The sequence below is a fragment of the Populus euphratica genome, unplaced genomic scaffold (assembly GCF_000495115.2).
Source record: "Populus euphratica unplaced genomic scaffold, PopEup_1.0 scaffold2.1, whole genome shotgun sequence".
Lineage (NCBI taxonomy): Eukaryota > Viridiplantae > Streptophyta > Magnoliopsida > Malpighiales > Salicaceae > Populus > Populus euphratica.
In genome coordinates, this window is record NW_011499846.1 from 5,829,955 (window position 1) to 5,851,212 (window position 21,258).

Below are 21,258 nucleotides of genomic sequence, written 5' to 3' on the forward strand. Positions count from 1 at the left end.
GTTTTTTTTTTTTTATACTTTCTATTTATATTTATCAAGTTTTGTTGAATTACTACACTACCCCTCATTCATTTATACCTACACTTTAAACCATCAAGGATTTTATTATATTTTCCTACTTATTTATTCAAAACATTACACATACTTTTGAACTCTTTTGGCCATAGTTTCATACTAATTGTTACTAGTATCATACATAAATGATTTAGGGCATTCCTTCGCCATAAAATAGCAAAGATGTTACGTGTTGTTTCACAGGTGTTAGTGCATGTATACTGACAACTTTATTTGTCAGCAAGAAGGAAGGGAACAAGTTTGGAATTAAATTCATGTTACATCGGTATAACTGTACGCTTTTGTGATATTGTCATGTGAGGTGTGTCAGTGTGTGCATGGATAGGGAGGCAAAATCTATTGAACAAATTAGTGGTCAAAGGATACAGGTGGCTTCGTCTCTCGTCATCACCTGGCATCATCGTCTTGTATTATAATTTAAATCCTAGTTTCGATTTGTATTCATCGGCATTGTTGGACTGCTGATCAAATCGACCAGAAGATATGGCAGTGGGCTCCATGGACTCCCGCACCCTACTCCACCGATGGGAATTAGGAAAATTTGTAGATTGGTTCAACCTGCCTTGTGACCCAGTGGCATCTATGTTGTTTTCTAGTTGATATAAAATATATTAACATCCAGTGCAAAATGGGGATGTAGCTCATATGGTAGAGCGCTCGCTTCGCATGCGAGAGGCACGGGGTTCGATTCCCCGCATCTCCATTTTATTTTCTTTTTACCCATTTTCTCTCTATTTCCCCCTCCCTGGCTAGCTACAGGTCAAGTGCAAAGAAGTGCTAGCAGAAGAAACAAGACAAAAGTGGACTTTCAGTATTCCACATATACATGCAGATGCTAAAGTTGTTGTAGTGACGTGGGTGTTTCAAACCGGCACTACTCTCCGATAATGATGGCTATGAGCATTTGATCAGTTGACATGCAAAATTTCATGCCCCTGCATAGAGATCTCTAAATCTATGTCGGAGACTCTGAGATGGATTACCGTCTCCACTGTAGCTGATCATGCATGTGTACAAGCGAAAAAGCCAACCCACACCCAGAACTGATACCAGTTTCCATAGATAGAAAAAAAAAGAAAAAAAAAAGAGGAACTATAAGAAGGAAAAGGTTGGCTACTGGCTAAGAAGCCAGCCGATGCATAAAGCCATCTGCTCTTCCCTATCAACGTGCTAGGAATTAGTATTCATGAATCAAAGAATCAGCAATCTATTTCCGCTTGGGCACTTCTGTACAACTCCAATCTCTTCGCAAGAAAGGTACAGCGCTGCATCACTGCAGGATCCTCATCCAGCAATTTATCCGAATGAAGAAAATGAGAGTAATTAGCACTATTCAGCCATCTTCTCTGTCTCCGGTATTGAAAAAAATAGTAAAAGGGATTGGAATCCTTACATCCCTCTTACCCAATTCTGCGAAGAAATAATCAAGTAAACTGTGCTTGGCTTCAAACACTTCACAATAGACAACAGACTTTGGAATGGAGCTCCTCAAACTTGCACAAACCATGTTGACATTGGCCAAGACATTGCTATAGGGAGCTTGTTTCTATCATGTGTCGTGTTGATGTTGCATTTTGGATACCAAAAGTAAACCATAATTTTACCTAATTCAATTAGATTCTTGGAATAGTTTAAAATAGGATTTATAGAGTGCATTATTATAAGTGTCTTAAGGAGTGATATATTGTGAGCTATATGGAATTCCACCTTTTTTTTGTGTGTCTAAGGTGCAACATTCGTATGAAACATGACAAAAATGAGCTTCTCTTCTTAACGGCTTTGTTGTGGATACTTTCAGGGCAGCATTGCTTGAATTGAAAGTAGAGGAATGTAATCAAACGTCTTATCTTAGTTGGGGGACCTATTTGAGGTCATCCTTAAATTAGATTATTTACCTTTGGTCACAAGCCAGGCACTCTGTGTTACTGTTTGCCAAATGCAAGCTCTAACTCAGCCTCTTATTCCCTCTCTAGAGTCTAGGCCTTGCTCTCCTGAAATGCAGACTGAACTCAACAACTGAGTCATAGAATACTTCCTCTTAGGGGCTCTTAATTGTTTAACACTTAACAAATCCATCTTTAACTATTTCTCCTTCACTCCCACAAACCCAACAACCAAACTCCTGCATCCTAGCCTCTTCTCATTTTTCAAGTTGACTCATTTAACCAAACTCAAAACCTCTCCAATTTGCTTCTCTTATAAAAACCCTTCAGATCACCAAAACCCAAAACAAGAAACGGTAATAATAGAAGTTTCTTGTACTCATTAAAGCCAAAATTGAAACACAACAGAATGGGCTTCACAGTTGCAGGCACACAGTGATGAATCAAAAAAGGCAATGAGTGAATACAATGGGAATTATATTCTGAATGGAGCGTTTGTGTTGGCTTTATTGAATATCACATTGAATGAGGAAGTAAAGATTAGTCCTCTTGTGGCAACAGTAGCTGCAAATCCAATTTTCACATCGAGTTTGTTTGCTTGGTTTCTTGCACAGTCAAGCCCTGAGGTCAAGGAGTATGTTTGCTTTGTTGAAAAGTACTGTATGAGTTTTGTTGGTAAAAGAAATTAGTGTTTTGCTGCTTGGTCGATTTATTATATAATTATTTCATTTTAATAATTTAAATTATTAAATGAAATATAAAATATAATTTATATTATTTTTAACATATCTTTTCAAATAATTTTTTTAAAATTTAAAATTTAAAAATTATAAATGTTTATATTATTTTATTTTTAATTTTTATTAAATAAATAAAAATTCAAACTCATATCACTTGCTCATTAAAATTGTAAAAATATATTAAAGAATCATATCTAAAATTCAGAGAAGTTTCAAAATATAATTTGTATTATTTGTACTGTACTGTTTCATTGCTTTTGTTGTTGATTGTTGGCTGAGAAATAATTGTTTTTGCAGGTGAAATTTGACATTTTTTTATGCATGGTGTTCTATTGTTGCATAGCTTTAGTTGTAATAATTGTGGTTCTTGTTTCCCAAACATTGGCCCGGACTGAATAGTTGGTTGATTACTGTGCTGCTCCTAAATTGGATCTTTCATTAGGCTGAAAGCTCTGTCGGAAGCTTAATGAGCTTGATATTCTGTGTCGCTCCCCCCCATGATCAATTGGTATCACGAATGGCTTGATTCGCTCGAGGGAAACGGGTAAATTTCAGGATCCAATAAGATCAGCGGGTCCTTTTAAACCCATTATTTCTTGCTCATTTATCGCATAGGACGTCTCCTATGTGGATTACCATGAAGTTTCTACTGCAATCCTTTCTGCCTTTAACATTTTTCTTTATTGAAGAATGATCAGGTCTTGTCTTTCACGTCTATGGAACCAACTCGTACATTTCCTTCCCTAACGTAGGTCCTTCGCATGATCTGAGGACCTGTTTCAAGGCCATTTTATCGGTCAAGGAAAGCTCGAGGAACTTCCTGGACATACCCGTCACACGTTCTTGCTGGAGCTTCGCGTGTGTTTGTTGCCAAGGTTGCTTTATTGTAACCTAAAATACGGTGAGGCGACTCAGTTACTGGCAAGTAATGTAATCATTTTTCCTTTTTATGTGTTAAAATATCAAATTACCCCTCCTCTTACCTCGTAATAACCAAAAAAACCAAAATGAAAGTCGAAAGAGCCCCTTCGTGTCTAGTTAAAGAAGATTTATTTTTAAAGGTAATTTAATGTTATAAAAATAAAAATCTAAAAATGCATTTTGAAGCTATTTGATTGAGTTTTTTTTTTTAATAGCAACAATGTCATTTCACATATAAAAAAATGAAAAGACCAAGTTGTGCCTATTTATTTTCATAATAACTCATAGACAATGGACCGTCACACTGTTCAAATGAATAATGTTTTACCTAGCTTTTTGTTAATTTCCTGCCTGGTCGTAGTACAAGTGCTGTATTGTGTGAACGTGCATTTCCAAAACAAACGCTCCTCGCTCAGACCTCATTCTCTCTCTTTCAAGTCTTTCTCTCACTAGAAAACATGAAATGGATCTTTCCGGGATAGAGGACAATTCCAAAGGCCAGAAAATCGAGTGGCGGCAGATTCTTGAGAACGGCAAAATTTGTCGTCGAATTCCTCCATTTGAAAGTCCTCAAGGTTTACCTATGACGTTTCTCCACGTCCGTGAATGGAGTGGTCCTGGCAGTAATCTGTGACCATACATGTGTTCAAACCCTATTCGTCAATATCTCTCTGTCTTTGATTCCGTAATGCTAGGAAAAGTCAAATAGAAGACGCGTGTCTCTAGAAGATGTTTTAAGAAATAAAGTCATACAAACTCTATACGTGGCCACTAACAAAAACATGTCTATGCACGTGTCCCGCTAAGCGCATTAGGGTTTTGCTTACTGGACAATGTTTTTTTAAAAAAACAAAAGTATAAGAGTCAATAATTGTTAAATAAAAAAAAGTCCTCGGCAACTTTAACCTATAGGAGGGCAAGTGAAAACTCATCAAAATGCAATGTGTTTGATAATACAGTATGTTTATTTTTTTAAGTGATTTTTAGTTGAAAATATATTAAAATAATATTAGAATTTTTTATTTTTTAAAATATTTTTAGATCATTTGATATGTTAATATTAAAAAAATAAAATTAAAAATTATTATTTTAATATATATTTTTAAAAACAATATTTATCACATCACACCACCAAAAATAAATCTTTTTTTTTTTTTTATCACATCACACCACCAAAAATAAATCTTGAAAACTTGGGTCATGGGTGTGTGTTTTTTAATCTTGGAGAGCACTCCACAGTAAGAACGACAAGTGAACAAACAGCTCGAGCTCCGCCTCCACTAGACTAGTAGCTAGTAGGTATGGCATGATAGTAAAAAACTAATAATAATAATAATAATAATAGTTAGTATGTATTATATAATATAGTAGAGGAAAACTCCCTCTTTTCTTTAGCTTAATTGACCAAAATACCCAAAACCTTTGTCGCTGTCAAAAAGGCACAGGCGGCTGCACGCGCATTTTCTTCCCCTCTCTATCTCTCAAGGCTGAGGCTAGCTGGATTTCCCTCTTTTCACGATAACGAACACATCAATCTTAGACAGTCGAAAATTTTAAAGCTCCATTTCCTCCTCCTTCCTCTTCGGTTCTTCCGGTCCTGGTAAGAATCCCCATCTCTCTCTCTCTCTCTTTCTCTCGATACGTCTCTGTTCGTTTATGTCTCCGCAGTAATTCATTTCTTTTCATGATCCCCTAATCACCAAACCCTGATTTTGCTCTAATCTTAATCGATTAGACCTCAATCCAAATCCCTATTCTTTAGTTTCCTATTCTAGTGTTGTTTTTTGATCATTTAAATATTAATTAGGTGGTCATTAAAGAGAAAATGGGTAATTTCTTGTGATCTTGTGTGTATTGGGTTCCCATAAAATCCAAATCTTTTGTACAAAAAATCTCATTTTGCAAGTAAATAAATTTTTAAAAAAGAGAGAAAAAGGATGGCTTCGGGTGTGGCTTTAAGTCCAATTCAAAGTGAACCTGCTCTTTCCTTTAATTGCATGAGTTGGAAACCGGTTCCGTCCCTCGATGAGTCGATTTTGATTTATCTCTCTGTTTCGGGGTCTGTGATGCCAATGCGGGTGCTAAAGTCTGATTCTATTGAATCCGTGAAGTTGCGGATTCAATCTTATAAGGGTTTTGTTGTAAAGAACCAAAAATTGGTGTGTGGAGGCCGGGAGCTTGCCCGGAGCAATTCCCTTGTTCGTGATTATGGGGTCACGGATGGGAATGTTCTGCATTTGGTTCTTAGGCTTTTGAATCTTCAGGTTATACATGTTAGGACTACAAGTGGGAAACTGTTGACATTTAATGTGGCGCGAGAGAGGGATGTGGGGTATGTGAAGCAACAGATTGCAAAGAAAGAGAAGGAATTTGATGATCTTGATGAGCAAGAGGTTGTTTGCGAGGGGGAGCCGCTTGAGGATCAAAGGCTGATTGATGATGTATGTAGATATAATAATAACAACAATGATGCAGCAATTCATTTGTTTGTGAGGAAATCATCAAAAGTTAGGGCTAGGCCCGTGGAGAAGAATTTTGAATTGGATATTGTCGCTTCAAGATTGAATGATAGAGAGAATGTTAGCAGACAATATGACACTAGTGAAGAGAATGATAGGAGAGGTTATGAAGGTGATAGAGGGATTGTACCGAGAAAGCCTCCTGATAGGGATTTTTCATTGGAGCCTATTATTGTTAATCCCAAAATTGAATTTCCCTCTGCAATCTGGGATATGGTTAATGCTACCATTGATGGATTGGATGTTGGATTTGACCCGATCAGGTCTATGGAGGGTACAGGAGGGGCTTATTTCATGCAGGATTCATATGGAGAGAGGTTTGTTTCTGTTTTTAAGCCAATTGACGAGGAACCTATGGCTGTGAACAACCCTCGAGGGCTGCCATTGTCTTCAGATGGTGAAGGTTTGAAAAAAGGTACAAGAGTTGGAGAAGGAGCTTTCAGGGAAGTTGCAGCTTACATTCTGGATCATCCAGAGAGTGGACGCAGATCTTTGTTTGGTGGAAGTAAGGGCTTTGCTGGGGTCCCACCTACACTTATGATCAAGTGCTTGCACAAAGGTTTCAACCATCCAGAAGGCGTAACCATCAAGATTGGGTCCCTGCAGATGTTTATGGAGAACAATGGAAGCTGTGAGGATATGGGACCTGGGGCTTTCCCATTGAAGGAAGTCCATAAAATCTCTGTGTTGGATATTAGGATGGCCAACGCAGATAGGCATGCTGGGAATATTTTGTTGGGCAAAGATCAAGAAGATGGCCAGACTCTACTGATTCCAATTGATCATGGATATTGCTTGCCTGAAAGTGTAAGTTTGCAATCTGCTTTACACCATTTATGTCATCTCTCTCTTTAGATTTAATTCTTGCTTGTTTCGTTATTATTCTTTTTCTGTTTTGTTTCATCTGATTTGAGTTTGCCATGAAACATGTCATTTCAATTGCAGCAGTTTATGGCTGGGCTCTCCACTAGCATTATTATTATCATCATAATATATTAGTTGTTTGCTGCTTAGTTTTTCCAAACATAATCATGTAGTTTTTGCTTCCTGCAGTTTGAAGACTGCACGTTTGAATGGCTTTATTGGCCCCAAGCTCGTCAACCTTATGACTCCAAGACCATTGACTACATAAAATCACTGGATGCTGAAGAGGATATCGCCCTTCTGAAGTTCCATGGATGGGACTTGCCAGTTGAATGTGCACGCACTCTCCACATATCCACCATGCTCCTGAAGAAAGGAGTGGAGAGGGGGCTCACCCCTTATGCCATTGGAAGTATAATGTGCAGAGAGACCTTGAAGAAGGAATCTATTATTGAGGAGATTGTCCAAGAAGCACAGGATTCCACGCTTCCTGTAACAAGTGAAGCTCTATTCCTTGAAACAGTATCACATATCATGGATCGCCGCCTTGATGAGATTGCTGAATTAAATTTCTGAATTGTGTGGATTTCATGGGTATATATTCGTGAGTATGTACATGCGTCATTGTACATATGCATGGCAGGGTCCCTCCATTGTCTATATATTTCATTGAAGTAGATTACCTTCATTTCATCATTGATTTCATATTCTTTCATGACAATTAGTTGGATGTTTTCTGATTGGACCAAAGAATGGTCGTGATTCTTTATGATGGATATGACACATTTTCAAGTATTTTTCTTTTTCAACTGGTATTGAGGATGAAAAATTTTCTCAGTTATGTTCTTTCTCCAGTTTTTCTATGTAAATATATGATTGATGGTGTTTGTCAACTTATAAATTATGCTGTGTTTATATTTAGTGTTGGGAGTCATGGAGCAGGTGCGAGCTTGTCTTGTCTTCTCTGTATTTTGTTTCTGTGAACGTGTCGGCTCTTCTTAAATCGTTTCTTCTGGAAAATTGTATTCCCCAGAATAATCAGCTGGTAGAGGATATAATTAGTGCTGAAAGCGTGTCTCCCCTAAAATGTGGTGATAGCGTTTGACAAGTACTAATCACCATAACCTTTTACGAGAAGCAGCATTCAATGTTTCTTGTGGGGTAATCTCTGTTCTCTGATCTTTATCTTTTCTCCCTTCGATCTCTCTATGCCCATAAACAATCTTTCGATGCAAATTTAGTACATCCATAGTACCAATTTAAGATCGGCTCAGCTATCATAGCAGGTGCTGGATCCAAGTTCATTACAGAAGATTCCTTAGAGTTTTCATACCAATGTTGCTGCCATCAGAGATCAGAATCAAGTGGCGAGCCAGCTGCTATGGTGCAACCATTTTGAACATTTGGATTGGCTGCTGATATTGTAGAGCAAGGCATTTATCATCACATTTACAATTTTGGGAAAACCCAATAAGGTTCAAAAAAGATTTCTAATTCACCAGCTTCTGGGTCATGTGTTAGGATTTTACATATTAAGCATGTATCCAAATTTATAATTGATATTATTTTAAAATTTTATAATTAAGCATGTATCCAAATTTATAATTATAATTGATATTATTTTAAAATTTTATATACTAGTAATAAAAAATATTTATGTTTAAAATAAAACAAATAAGGGTATTTACTTATTAAAATATTTTAAAATAATAAAATTTTTATTATTGTCAATAATGAATTATTTATCTTCGACATCACCTTAATTTAAATATATTTCTAAATCAAGATCTTTAAACTGGAAATTATATAACTTAAAATCTTTCAATAAGATAAAACTAAGGTCTAAATTTATGAAGAAAACCAAAGCATATAAAGAAAATAAAACATTAAAATATAAAGTGAGGAAAAGTAAAAAAATATAAAAAAACCTTGTTTAAACTTTTCCTTTAACCTAAATTTTAAAAGTTAAAAAGTTAAAGAATTAAACCATTAATTAACCACTATAAATTAAAAATTAAATTTAAATATAATAATCATTACTATGAATATTTTTGCTATAAAAACTATTTATATTTATATAAAATACTTACTCAAGAAGAAAAAAATAAATAAAATAGTAAATAGCAGAAGAATGATTCACTCAAATCCTTATTGATGTTTGACATTGTATTTTGAAAGTGTTTTTGAAAAAATTTAAAAAATTTAATATTTTATTTTAAATTAATATTTTTTTAATATTTTTAAATTATTTTGATATACTAATATTAAAAATATTTTTTTTAAAAAAAATAATATTTTAATATATCCTTAACATTCATTGATTGTGAATTTGTTTTCCTCCTCTCTCCCTGTTCTGGTACAAACTTTGAGCTGCAAGTGACAGTAGTACACTCCTGTATTCCAGGAATTCTCTAATATTGCTAAGATGGTCACACGTGGCAATTCTTGTAGCTAAAAAAGAAGATAAAACGCTGCGAGTAATAAAAAAATGTAACGACCATTTTTTTAAAATCTGCTGTTGATTCTTCTTCACTCTTCTAATCCATTTTTTTTAAATTAGTAGTTGATTCTTCTTTTCTCTTCTCATTCATCCCCATCTCCTCAATCAACCTGCAACAGAAATGCAGTTCAAAAAGGCAGAATCTGGAGAGGGGGGCTTTGGTGAAAGCGCGGGGTAGGCGGCAAGTGGCCGAGAGAAGAGAGAGAAACTGAGGATAGAGAAGATGAGAGTAGACGACTAAAAGAGAAATCCTGAACTTTCTATATACACGGCTAATAACATAAATATAGTATCCATTACAAACTTCAAGAACATAATGAAACCTGATATTTCAAACTTTAAGAACAAATAAATCTCAAGTCAAGTTTAACAAGGTAGAGTTTTATCCATTACACTTATGAAACCTGACTTTTTTCTTTTGGGTTTTACTTGAACCTAAATTATCCATAAAATATTCTACCCATTCGGATCGGTTTGAGTCAGTATACATCAGGTTCAAGTGAAATTATCATCTCAATGGGTCACTAAACCAAAGCAATGTCAGGTGCTACAGAGGCAGAACAGTCCTTAAGGTGCATATTCATGCAAACTTGAGAACCCAAGTGAAAGAGATTCTTTATTGAAAGTGGATTGAGGTAACAAGGAAGTACGAATTAGCACCAGCTCCAGCTATGTCCAAATCCATCTTCAGAGGCAAAAAGGAGTAGAATTCGACCTATGCCATACAAAAAGACTATAAGAGCTCGATGCCAAAGATTTCCCAACCATCTGTGCAATTTCATGCAGCTGCAACAAGCTGAAACAGACTGATTTTGGAAGAATATGGGTCGCGAGCAAGCAGGATCGGAGAAGATTCCTCTGCCTGTAGCTGTGTGATACACGTTATGAAAGGCTCCACGGGGTCCTTGATTTCTTTAAGCAGTTTATCGCTGTTAACCGTCACTGAATCTCATGTTTAGGCTGAAATCTTCATTTCTTGCCAGGCTTTCTCAGCTTTCGCTTCGACCTTCTCCTGAAAACAGAACAATTAGGAAACACAAAAAGGGCTTTTTTTTTTTTTTTTGCAAAATTATTCAAAACGTTTTGTTATCTTGTCCCTCAAGACACCATCCTCAAATTTTTCAAATCTGTTTTTTGGCTGCGGCATAAGCCAGAATCAGAAGTACCTTCTTGACCTGGTTGCTTGGCTACCAACACCAAAGACACCTTTCATTAGCGAGTTTATATCGACAGATCGCTCTCCCATGAGCTTGTCATGGTATATCTTGCTACCAATTTCAGCAACTTGTTCTTCAACCTCTTCTAGCATCTGGTCAACATTCAGCTGTAGCTCCCCTTTCCTGATGACAGTAACGCCAAAACCATTTGCTTTGGCTTCCCGAAAGGCATCCTATCAAAGATAAACCAAGTTTAAAACGACAGATTTTTACATCAGAGCAGTAAAGGATTCATGAACAAGAAAACACAACCCCATAACCTTTCTACATGGAATTAAAAACAAAATCAGACATCTTGCAGTCAGCAGTCTTGATATATTCTCAACCTACAGAACAAAATAACTAAAAAGCGCAAGGCGTTGTGAACATGATTGTTTTCATCCAAATTTTTGGTTTATTAGTTGTGAGTGCAGATGATATTCTTCTGGACTCCAAGTGCGGAACTCAGAAAAACCTTTATAGATGCATACAGAGAATTGTTGATTCAACACTTGCAAATACACAAATGCTCAAATGGTAGATCCATTTTAGCAGGCTAGATGATTTTCAAAAGGCAGCTAATAAGAGGGTTTGGCTTATCCCTTTTACCACTCAAATGGACCGTGCTTTATCCTCTCTCTCTCTTCAACTTCATGATTCGGTCAAGAACAGGAATTTTTATAATTGGAAACAGAAAACCTTTACCTTGGGTGGTCTAGCAACCACAAAGGCATGGTCAGTTCCAACCATATCCATGTGAGCCTGAATAATGCAACAAAGGTTTTTGCAATCACCAGCATCCTCAAATGCGATCACGTGACATGGTTTAGGTTCCAATTCAAGATCTGCAGCCATCTCCAATGAATAAAATCCTATTTTCTGCTCTCCATTTTCAATTGTGTATAATTCAATGCACTGGCACAAAGAAACCCAGGTAGTTAACGATCATGCATACAATGTCATGTGCATGATCTTTAATGGACAATGTAGCATCAGCAGACAAAGAGTAATGTTTATCGTACATGATATCTGATGCCGAATTATGTACTAAAGTAAAGATAAAATCAGAATACTAAGAAGTGCATCGCATAAATGTTATCTTAAAAAGTACACTTAGGATAAGGAGCAAAACAATAATCTAGCTTAACACGGTATTATCATCTTAACGTGCATTAGCACCGAAAAAGAAAAATTATCCTGACATGCCTACCTTCTTTGTTTGAATGTCACAAAACTTCGACAACCACAGAAAAGAACAGCAAATGAATATTACACACTCACCAGAACATGTGGAAGATCTAACCACCATAAGTAATCTTCTTCTTTCTCTTCTGCATATTCACGATACTTGCTCACCACAGCTTGTGGTCCAAACAATTCCATTTCTCTTTTTAGCTTGTTGATTTTCTTTTCTATTAACTTATTTCTTTCTGGTAGTTTGGTCATCAGATCAGCTGCTTCCTGTATTTCCTCTTCAGTTATCCATCGATCCAAATCCTTCCCTATATCCTTCATAGTAGATTTAACTTCTGGATCTGACTCTGCATTATAAGATTCCAAGAACCCACGAGACCATTTCTTCGTGTGTTGCCAATATTCCTTTCCTGATTTTTTACCAGATCTAACAGAGCCATCACTTCCTTCTATAACTACCTTTGAGTTTTTTGAATCCATGCAGCTTAACTTCCTCGAAGCATAGTTTGGCAAAGAAGTGCCAACACTCTCATCAACTGATGATTTATTTGATTTCTGAAGTAAGTTGTCTTCATCTTTCTTCACAGGGTAAGACGTACCAGCATTTGTGGAGGCAATTGCATTCTGTTGTTCAAGGAAGTTGTCAAGGAACTGAGGATTCTTCTCTAACGGTGGCCCTTTCCATCTTGGTATAATTTTTTCTGGGGAATCATATAAGCTGATACCATCTGGAGAAAGCAGAACATAACATTAGCTCAAGTTCTATAAGAAATTCTGAAAGTGCTTTTCATAACATGCGGCATTAAACTTAACCAAATTACACAAGGTGAGGGAAATGCTTAACCGGCTATCTAACTGATCTAAATTTTAAAATTTAATCATTTTCTCTGTGAAAGGGTCCATTTAATTCATAACATGAAAAGTCAAGAAATAAGATCGTCTAAAAACAATTAACCACCTGCTCCATAATCAAGATTTTCAATGCTTGAGTGGAGATATTCATGCACTTGAACCAACTTTTCATTCTCTTTCTCAACTTTCTTCTCAAGACCTTCGAAGAATTTAAGTTTGTCTTCAGCATCCATCTGATAAAATGGATCTCGCCCCGCTAACTCGTTTTCTCTAACTCGAAAAACAATGTCTCTAAGACCATCATCTTCCATCCACTCAAGTTCATTATCATTCTGACTATACTCAAGCTGTGTTATATCAATATTTGAATTCGGGTGTTGACTTGCTATTTCTTTCGCAACCTTGTAGTTTTCCCTAAATCCCTCCCCGATCTTCTTTACTATGGGTTCAACTTCGTCAAAATTTTTCTCAATCCAGTTTTCTGTCCCTACAGACTGTCTTCTCTCTGTAATGCTGCCATTAGTGCCGTGGTTTAAGGAAGTTCTGGGCTTTTGAAGATCATGCACTCCCTTTTGGTTCTTGGAATTGTCATTCTTGGCTGGAACAAATTCCTTCTCCTTACGAGTTAACTCTTCACATGGATTTGCAGCAGGCCCGGACTCTGATATTCTGCCTGAAATGATTGGTTCAGACACCTTTTCTTCCACTGCCCCTCTTTGGCTTGTTTCCCCACTAAATTCTTCGTCATCAGGAATCCCCAACACAGAAGCACTTTCCTGCACTGCGATAAATTGTGGTTCTTGGATATGTTTGACACCTTTTTTGGCAAGAAACTCCCTAGCTTCTTTGACAGACCGTATAACCCTTGGTTTTCGTCTAATAGACCTGTTCTTTGACTTGCATGAATCACCATCAGGAACATCAAAAGAATGGATAACATCTCCACTGACCATTGTTTCCCTATCATCTGAAAAATTTATACTTGAAGTGCCAGATTCTAGCATGCCCTTGTTCTCTTCAGCAGATAACTTAGGATGGTATCCAGTATCATCACTCTCCGTTTCATTTAATTTTTTATTCACTCTAATTACATCCACATCCCTTCTGTCTACTGAATCTTTATTTTGAGTTTCACTAGGAAAACTTGCAACCTCTTTGTGCTCTTCAACCATCTGCATCTCACTGAATGGCTCCTCATTCACAGGTTGCTTTTCTTCCATACCGTTGTTGAGTTCTCTAGTCTTACTCTCCCGGACTTGCTTTGCCATTTCCCTAATTGTCTGGATTTCACGATCAAAATCCATTGCATTAGTAGTTTGAGAATTAGAAGGATCCACCAAAAGCAATTCATTTTTTGAGGTTGCCTTTGCTTTGAATATATTTTTCATCAATTCTTGCTTATCCAACTTAGGCCTTTCCGTCAACACCACTGGTGATTCCAAAGATTCTTGAACAACTCCAACTCGATCCTTCTCCAATCTCTCCCTTCTAGACTTTATCTTTCTCCTCATCATTTCCTTTTCCAACTCCGTCCATTGCTCCTCCTTATTTCCAAAACTGAATAACTTCTTCACAGCCCAAATCGCAACAAAACCACAAAACACCATCGTCCCAACTCTCGAGACCACAGGAATAAACTCCTGTTGACGAACAACACCATGAATTCTGTTAAAAAACCGAGACTCCACCCCATCAACAACAAACTTGGCAACAGAACTATTCCTAGGAATCACATTTCCACCTCTCTCCATCTCTCTAGCTAAACCTTTCGCATACAAGATTTTAGAATTCTCCTCCGTCAAATCCCCAACTTCTCGCTTCTCATTTCCGCTTCTCTTTAAAATCTCATCCTCGTTAACTAAAACCCTCTTCACATTCCCTTCTAAGTCATGAAAAACAGTGAAAATGGGAGCAGACCCAGTACCCCAATACGCGGTATCTTTACTATACTGATCGACCCACTTGTCCAACTTACTCACCAAAACAGAATCACCCAATTTTTCCACTTTGTTTTGCCCTCCTATTAAACTGTCTGATTTATCAACATCAAACCCATTACCAAAATCACTCTCTTTTACACTAACACGATCCAAATTCTCAACAGAATTATTTCCATTATCAAAGCTAAATTCTGAGTTTTCAAAACCATAGCTTTGATTTTGAAAAGTAGTCTTTTCACGCACCTGTTGATCATCAATGAGCTTTTTCCTAAGTGAGTTTCTGCGATTACCAGCGGGTCGACCAAAATGAGCTGAAACATGAAAGATTCTTCTGGTGGTAGAGAACGGTAAGCATGAAGGAATTGAGAGGAATCTGGAAGGGGTTTTGGTGTTGCAACTTTTGATGGAGAATTTAGGAGTGAAGAGGGAAGTGGAAGAGAAAATTAGAGGTTTGTTTAGCAGGGGAGGATTTAGAAGCTCCATTAATAAAGAAAAATACTAAAGAGATATAAAATAGGGGAGAGAGATTTTTCTGGGTTTTTAAGCCATCGCTAAAACCCTTCCCTCGCACAAAAAGAAATGGTTTGTCCTTGAATAATTTTCCTTTATCTTTTTCACATCGCCACCAGAACGACATGCTTATACGCCGTTTTACGTACTCGCCTCCTCTGAAAATACCCCATACTCCTCCATCCAAAACAGGAGTATTAGTATGAGCTTGTTTCTATGTGAGGTCACCTGTGTTTTTTTCAAAAAAGATTTTTTATTTTAATTTTTTTTTATTTTTAAATTTTTTTATATTATATCAAAAATATTTAAAACAAATATTTTAATGCTATTCAAGTAAAAAAAAAAATTATCGTAATATCAAATATTATTTATGAGTTAAGTTAAGTTGTTATCCTATCGAATAAATTTATTTATCAAAATATTATGTTTTTCAAAAATTTTATTTTGAAAGTTTATTTTTCTAAATAAGTTCATATCTTATTATATTATTCTAATTATATATATATATATATATATATATAAACATTAAAAGATGTGGTTAGTGGACAAAGCGTCCTTGTGACCTATCTCATAAATTATAGAGTAAAATAAAATAAAATCTTGTTTTGGTAATCAATTTTTTTTTCTCCTTGATTGATGATCAATTGTTTTTTTATTATTAAAAAGGACAAAATTAAAAAATAAAGCATCAAAATTGAAAAGGCAGCGAAATAGATGGCAATTTAAATGTTTATATGAAAAGTTTAATTAGCCCACAAGCTTTCCAATTTCTAGATTTTTTATCTTTATAGTTTTGTAAAATTCAATTATGGTCCAAAACTTTATTTTTATTATTTTTTTGTCCCTAATTTGACAAGAAGAAAGAGTTATTAAATTTCGGTGAAAGAGGAAAAAAAACCCTTAAATGACCTCGGATTCCAAATAAATAGGGGGTAAAAACTCAGTTAGCATTAATTTTAACAATAAAAAAATTTAATTTTGATGTTAATAAGTTTTATTTAATAAAAGAATTTTCATTTAAGTGTTCTTTGCCCATCATCTTACTTGAGATAATAAATTTGATCTCAAGAATGATTTTTAGTTTTAGATTAGTTTTTTTTATTTTTGAACAACTCTTTGTTAATTTAGATTCGTGAAAGGGTTTATTTTGGTCTATAGAATATTGCTACGTGTTGTGAGGTAAAAAATTACTGGAAAACAGGTTGTTCATCTAGAATTTGCTATGTTAATTTTTTTTTTATTAACGTGGGTGTCCGGGTCAGCTTACGCGCACCACGACTAATCTCACGGTCCACTGAACATCCTGCAAGCCCAGTGAACAGGTAAGGCACCGCGGGGGTGACAGGCGTACCACACAAAGAGGAGCCAGCAGACATAGGAAGGAAATCACTCGCCAGCCCCACTGCCACTGGAACTCGAATCGAAGTTCGAAAGAAGGCGAGCAGCGCCTTACGCCACTGAGCTACAAGCTGCTTGGTGATCGGTGGCCAAACCAAACTCAACACGTCATGCTCCAAACCTTTAAAACAAAAAAAAAAAAATTACATGGACGGGTGTGTAAGTCTATCCTTCATTTTGATCCCAAGATTGCTCCATCAAGCCTGGACTTCTGAGCTCCTTTTTAAAGGCTCTTTTTAATATTTTTAAACTTCATTTAAATAAAATCAATAAAATTATTATTTTTTAAATCATGCACAAATAAAATTATTTTTTATAAGATTATGTGTGGATAATTTTCTTTATCATTTAACTTCTTTTATAAAAAATAAATTTCTTTAGTTTGTTTTTCATGAATGTTTTTTTAACAACCCGAGTAATGGATTAATTCAAGTTTATAGGGGTTTTTTTAGCTTTTTTTAACTTTGATTGGTTAAGGTTTTGTTGTTTTTTAATTAATTTTTTTATTTTTTTTCATTAATATTAATTTGAAAATCGACTTTCATGTTTTTTTATTTCTTTTCTACATAGTAATTTTATTTTTGGCAACTTTACTTAGATTTACATATGTCTCTATTTTTTGTATTTCAAATTGAATGATTTTTTTTTAATATTTGATTAATTAAAATTAAGTTTTTTAATTTATTTTAATTTTTTTATATGAAATTAACATAATCTCATATCCAAATCATATGTTATATAAATTAATCAAAGTTGATCCAAGTACATCTAATTTATCACTATTTTAATATTTTAAAAAAATATATATATTATCTATGTCCCTATCTAATTATTTTAAAAGTGTCATTAAAAATACATTAAATTTTGGGTTAATGATTCTTTTTTTTTCCATAAAACACCTTAGCCATAGCCATGTTTTTACTTTTTTTTAACAACTAAAATAATAATAATCTGACTCATCTTATAAGTCAACATCTAGTTTTCTTCTACGATACCTCAATTTCCTTTTCTTTTTTTGAGCTTTTAGCCAAAGTGAAGATGCTATTTACTTGTTTTTACTCCTTTTTTTCTTTTTTCTTTTTTCTTTTTTCTTTTTTTGAGCTTTTAGCCAAAGTGACTGTCTTTTATTATAATATGTGAAAGTCTTAAAAAAGCCTAAGATGAGGTGAATTAGAGCTTTATCAAGTAGAAAGGCAAGCTACAAAGGAAATTGCCGCAGCTGGTAAAACCATTGAAAGGCAAGGCCAGGGTAGTTTTATCAGTAAGTTTATTAACAATTTATAAAGCGGCCTCCGGTATTGTACATGAGGATTCTTAAAATGATCAGCATTTTAGTAACAGTATTACAAGAAATAGATCGCACAGTAGAGAGCAAGAACGTGATAATTAGCCTAACTACAAAGGTTGGGAATGCATGCCCCACCTTCGGGGTTCTGCTGTTCTTTCCATATCCGTCCTGTAACTCGCAGCTTTAACTCCTTCCTATCTCCTCCAGAGAAGAAAAGTGCCATGTTACGTTGTATAATAAGTCCATCATGGCTGTCCCTAACCTTCCTGTGACTATCTCTTATACTCCGTGGTGTGCCTTCCCAAATTAGTTTCCGACCATTTCCCCCAACCTCCAGGCTGTAGCTGTAATTCCGAGCTTCTGTCTCATCACCCATGAATCTGAGGAATGCCATATAAACAGGAGCCATCCCAAGTTGGAAAGCTTCAAAATGGAGGCAGAAATACTGGCCAAAACAGTGGAAAACCTAAAGCAAAATGATTAAAAACAGAGTTCGGTAATTGCCAAAGTAAGAAAAAGTATCCTTGATATGAAGAATACTATGCTTTGCTATGCCACTTAATGAAGCACATATAAAAAATATTGACCATTTCTTAACTCAATCCATCTCTAATATGATATAAAAGAGTCCCGTCTGCACTAGGACCAGTGAAGGCATCAACCAAAGAGAATGCAAGCAAAACATAAGCTCAAGATTACACAGCTGACTGACATACCGTCTACATTTCAATTTAGTCTACACTAACACTTGTAACATTTCACTTACATGAAATTCAATATTTATTTGGAAGGATGGGAGTTAAGCAGCATAGCCATCATTTATGATCTCTTTAATGAGAAGATCAAGGAGTGAAATAAGTTCTTTGTATAAATGGCACATGTGACTTCACTTGTAGCATGATCTATGTTTGGTTACCATGTCTTAACATGATCAAAAGAACCAAAACGAAGCATGTCGTGCCCTAAATTGATCAAAAGAACCAGGAGAGAGAAGCATGTAATGTGCATCCAGGTATATGTGTGAGTGAATAGTAATCAAAATTCAAGTAAATAAGATAGACATATTCTTACTGTTAACATCCATGTTGCATTTTCTACTTCACGAGGATTAGACTTGACATAGCGATGGTTGAAAGTACACCCAGAATGCATGTCCACTTTGTGATCATCCCTCAGATGAGTAACAAGGAATGGGATATCCCCAACAATAACACACTCTGATCCAGCATATGGACAGTTATATGGCCTAAAATTGCACAAGTTCTCATGTTTTAGTTTACTGTAGTATGGAAAAATCTCTGGGCATCCAAGTGACATGTATTTGCAAGGTAGCTCGAGTGATTCAGCTACTTTTTCCAAAGCTAGACATCTAATGTCACCAAGCTCCTGTCTACAAGTGGGACACCGATTGTGTACTCGTGCTTTACAGGTTGAACAGAGTGTATGGCCATTGTGGCACTGCAGAAACAGCAATATGTAAACAAAAGCCAATGTCATCTAGGAAGCATGAGAAATTTTGGAAGCTAGCCCAAAGCAATAACAATAAAGAACAAGGATAGCTGCTTCCCGCAGTCAACAGCATTTAAGTATAAGTTTTCCTCCATTGCATGGATACAGTAACATAGTGTCTACTGTATACAGGTAAACTCCCACATCCAACTATAAAGAAGTCACCAGACAGTTCTCAACGGCCCAGTATCCAACTAAAATTCACACAGGCCTTTAGATTTCAAACTTTTAACGTTTTTAGCTGAAAAGCTCCCTGCTTACTGCAATCAACTGCCCTAACATATAAATGAAATCGAGGTCATCACACACATATGAATGGTCATAGGTTCTTAGAATCATGTGATGCAGGCATCTTTATTTAGTTCTTCAGGTTTCGAAGAGTGAAATTGCAATTAATTTTCAGAATCTTATACCGCTATAGCTGCCCAGCACGTACCCTAGCACTCTATCCAATTCTCGCCGCTGCCATGTCCTTGCATCTGTAAAAGCAGCGCCCAGCACAATACCCAAACGATGGATCCCATATGAATCTTCAAGTTCGCTACAGAGGGTACATCAGTACATGTATTTGCTAGTCCTTTGGGAGTATATTAAGATAACAAAACCAGCAAAAACCTATACTCTACAAAAGTCAAAAAACCAAAAACCTTCCGGGGCCATAAATAAATATACCTCCAAAATTCACTTAGCTGCACAGGCGCCCGGCGACCTAAATCTCCACAATCCAACCAATTAAACTAACAGGCACAAATCCTAATAAAACCAAGTCCGCAATTTCCACGGTTCAACGGCCCTAGCTATAACCGATCAACAACAACATAACAAAAGGCACACCAAACCCGCATCAAGCATTCAACAAATTAAAACCCAAAAAGGAAAAGCAAAAACATATGCTAAAAAAGAAAGAAAGAAAGAAAAGGGGGCAAACCTGATGAATAGGAGGGTACATAGAATTGGTACAAACGGGGCATTCAAGGAGCTCATGAACACTAGTAGAGTGAAAAGAAGAAGCCACAGTATTAGTATTGTTATTTGTATTAGTATTGGTGGTCGTGGTGGTGGTGGTGGTGTGTGACTTTGAAACAGAAGGGAAATGATGGAGATGGTGGTGGTGGTGGATCCCATCCTCATCTGTTAAATCTAAGGATGGCACACATTCAATGCTATCCAATTCCATTCCTACACCACCAAAACAACAACTTTCCAATCAAATTTATAGCTGCTGCTTCAACTCTCTTCCGGGTATTTCCAATCCACCTCTCCTTATTTATTCAAAGAAGAACACGACGAAGGAGATGTTGATTTCTCAAATTAGAAACACAAGGAAGGAGAGGTTGAATTGGATCAGCAGTAAGATCTGTTCGTGTTAAATCAACAGGGGTGCTTTTCTTTATCGGTGAGAGAGGGGGGGAGGCACTATCGAAATTGTAAGAGACATTAGATCAACATCAAACGGTTTCAAGCAAGAGAGGAAGGCAATGTCAGAAAAAGTTTCAGATAGGAGATTACATTAGCTGGAATAGTAATGATAGGAGGTAACTATACTATGATTACTAGATTATATTATTCCTTCTGTTTTAATTTACTTATTTTACCCCACTGCTGTTGTTGGCGGTAGATAATGGTGGAGAGCATGTAGGCCAGGGGTTGGGGGGCACATTATGTTATACCGAGCAAAGGCAGTTCCAACATGGATGGCTTACATTAACATGAAACACTGAAAAAAAAAAAAAAAATTCCTACAGTGCTTCACTGTCCGTGAACCATATTACTATATTTTTATTAAATTGTTTGAATACCCACAGCAGGAGTGGTTGTTGCGTATATGTAAACCAGTTGCTATTTGGTGTTATGGTTCATTCATGTTTA

General features: G+C 36.0%; 3 protein-coding genes and 1 non-coding gene across 4 annotated transcripts; 2 read left to right on the forward strand and 2 right to left on the reverse strand.

The window, feature by feature from the left end:
* The first annotated feature begins 705 nt into the window (after positions 1-705).
* Positions 706-778, forward strand: TRNAA-CGC (transfer RNA alanine (anticodon CGC)). Its single transcript has one exon. It is a non-coding gene; the product is annotated as a tRNA-Ala (tRNA).
* A 4,256-nt stretch (positions 779-5,034) lies between these two features.
* LOC105135172 (phosphatidylinositol 4-kinase gamma 4-like) lies at positions 5,035-7,895 on the forward strand. Its single transcript, XM_011039930.1, has 2 exons — positions 5,035-6,945; positions 7,192-7,895. Exons 1-2 carry the CDS (start codon positions 5,557-5,559, stop codon positions 7,576-7,578), a joined length of 1,776 nt encoding a protein of 591 aa, XP_011038232.1. The 5' UTR covers positions 5,035-5,556; the 3' UTR covers positions 7,579-7,895.
* A 1,845-nt stretch (positions 7,896-9,740) lies between these two features.
* On the reverse strand, positions 9,741-15,273 carry LOC105135180 (uncharacterized). Its single transcript, XM_011039938.1, has 5 exons — positions 12,851-15,273; positions 11,980-12,620; positions 11,404-11,613; positions 10,669-10,892; positions 9,741-10,514 (listed from the first exon to the last, which is right to left on the reverse strand). Exons 1-5 carry the CDS (start codon positions 15,165-15,167, stop codon positions 10,472-10,474), a joined length of 3,435 nt encoding a protein of 1,144 aa, XP_011038240.1. The 5' UTR covers positions 15,168-15,273; the 3' UTR covers positions 9,741-10,471.
* A 2,542-nt stretch (positions 15,274-17,815) lies between these two features.
* On the reverse strand, positions 17,816-20,941 carry LOC105135189 (E3 ubiquitin-protein ligase SINAT3-like). The gene is made up of 3 exons (XM_011039950.1): positions 20,318-20,941; positions 18,952-19,338; positions 17,816-18,346 (listed from the first exon to the last, which is right to left on the reverse strand). Exons 1-3 carry the CDS (start codon positions 20,564-20,566, stop codon positions 17,984-17,986), a joined length of 999 nt encoding a protein of 332 aa, XP_011038252.1. The 5' UTR covers positions 20,567-20,941; the 3' UTR covers positions 17,816-17,983.
* Positions 20,942-21,258: the final 317 nt, after the last annotated feature.

Bases quoted from the DNA above. Each gene is read 5' to 3' on its own strand.
- LOC105135172 (XM_011039930.1), top strand. From the start codon at position 5,557: ATGGCTTCGGGTGTGGCTTTAAGTCCAATTCAAAGTGAACCTGCTCTT. The intron at 6,946-7,191 runs GTAAGTTTGCAA...TGCTTCCTGCAG, and splicing joins GATATTGCTTGCCTGAAAGT to TTTGAAGACTGCACGTTTGA.
- LOC105135180 (XM_011039938.1), bottom strand. From the start codon at position 15,167: ATGGAGCTTCTAAATCCTCCCCTGCTAAACAAACCTCTAATTTTCTCT. The intron at 12,621-12,850 runs GTGGTTAATTGT...TGCTTTCTCCAG, and splicing joins AAATCTTGATTATGGAGCAG to ATGGTATCAGCTTATATGAT. The intron at 11,614-11,979 runs GTGAGTGTGTAA...TCTTTGTGCCAG, and splicing joins TAGATCTTCCACATGTTCTG to TGCATTGAATTATACACAAT.
- LOC105135189 (XM_011039950.1), bottom strand. From the start codon at position 20,566: ATGGAATTGGATAGCATTGAATGTGTGCCATCCTTAGATTTAACAGAT. The intron at 19,339-20,317 runs GTTTGCCCCCTT...CTGTTTCTGCAG, and splicing joins TGTACCCTCCTATTCATCAG to TGCCACAATGGCCATACACT. The intron at 18,347-18,951 runs GTAAGAATATGT...ATTTTGCTTTAG, and splicing joins ATGCAACATGGATGTTAACA to GTTTTCCACTGTTTTGGCCA.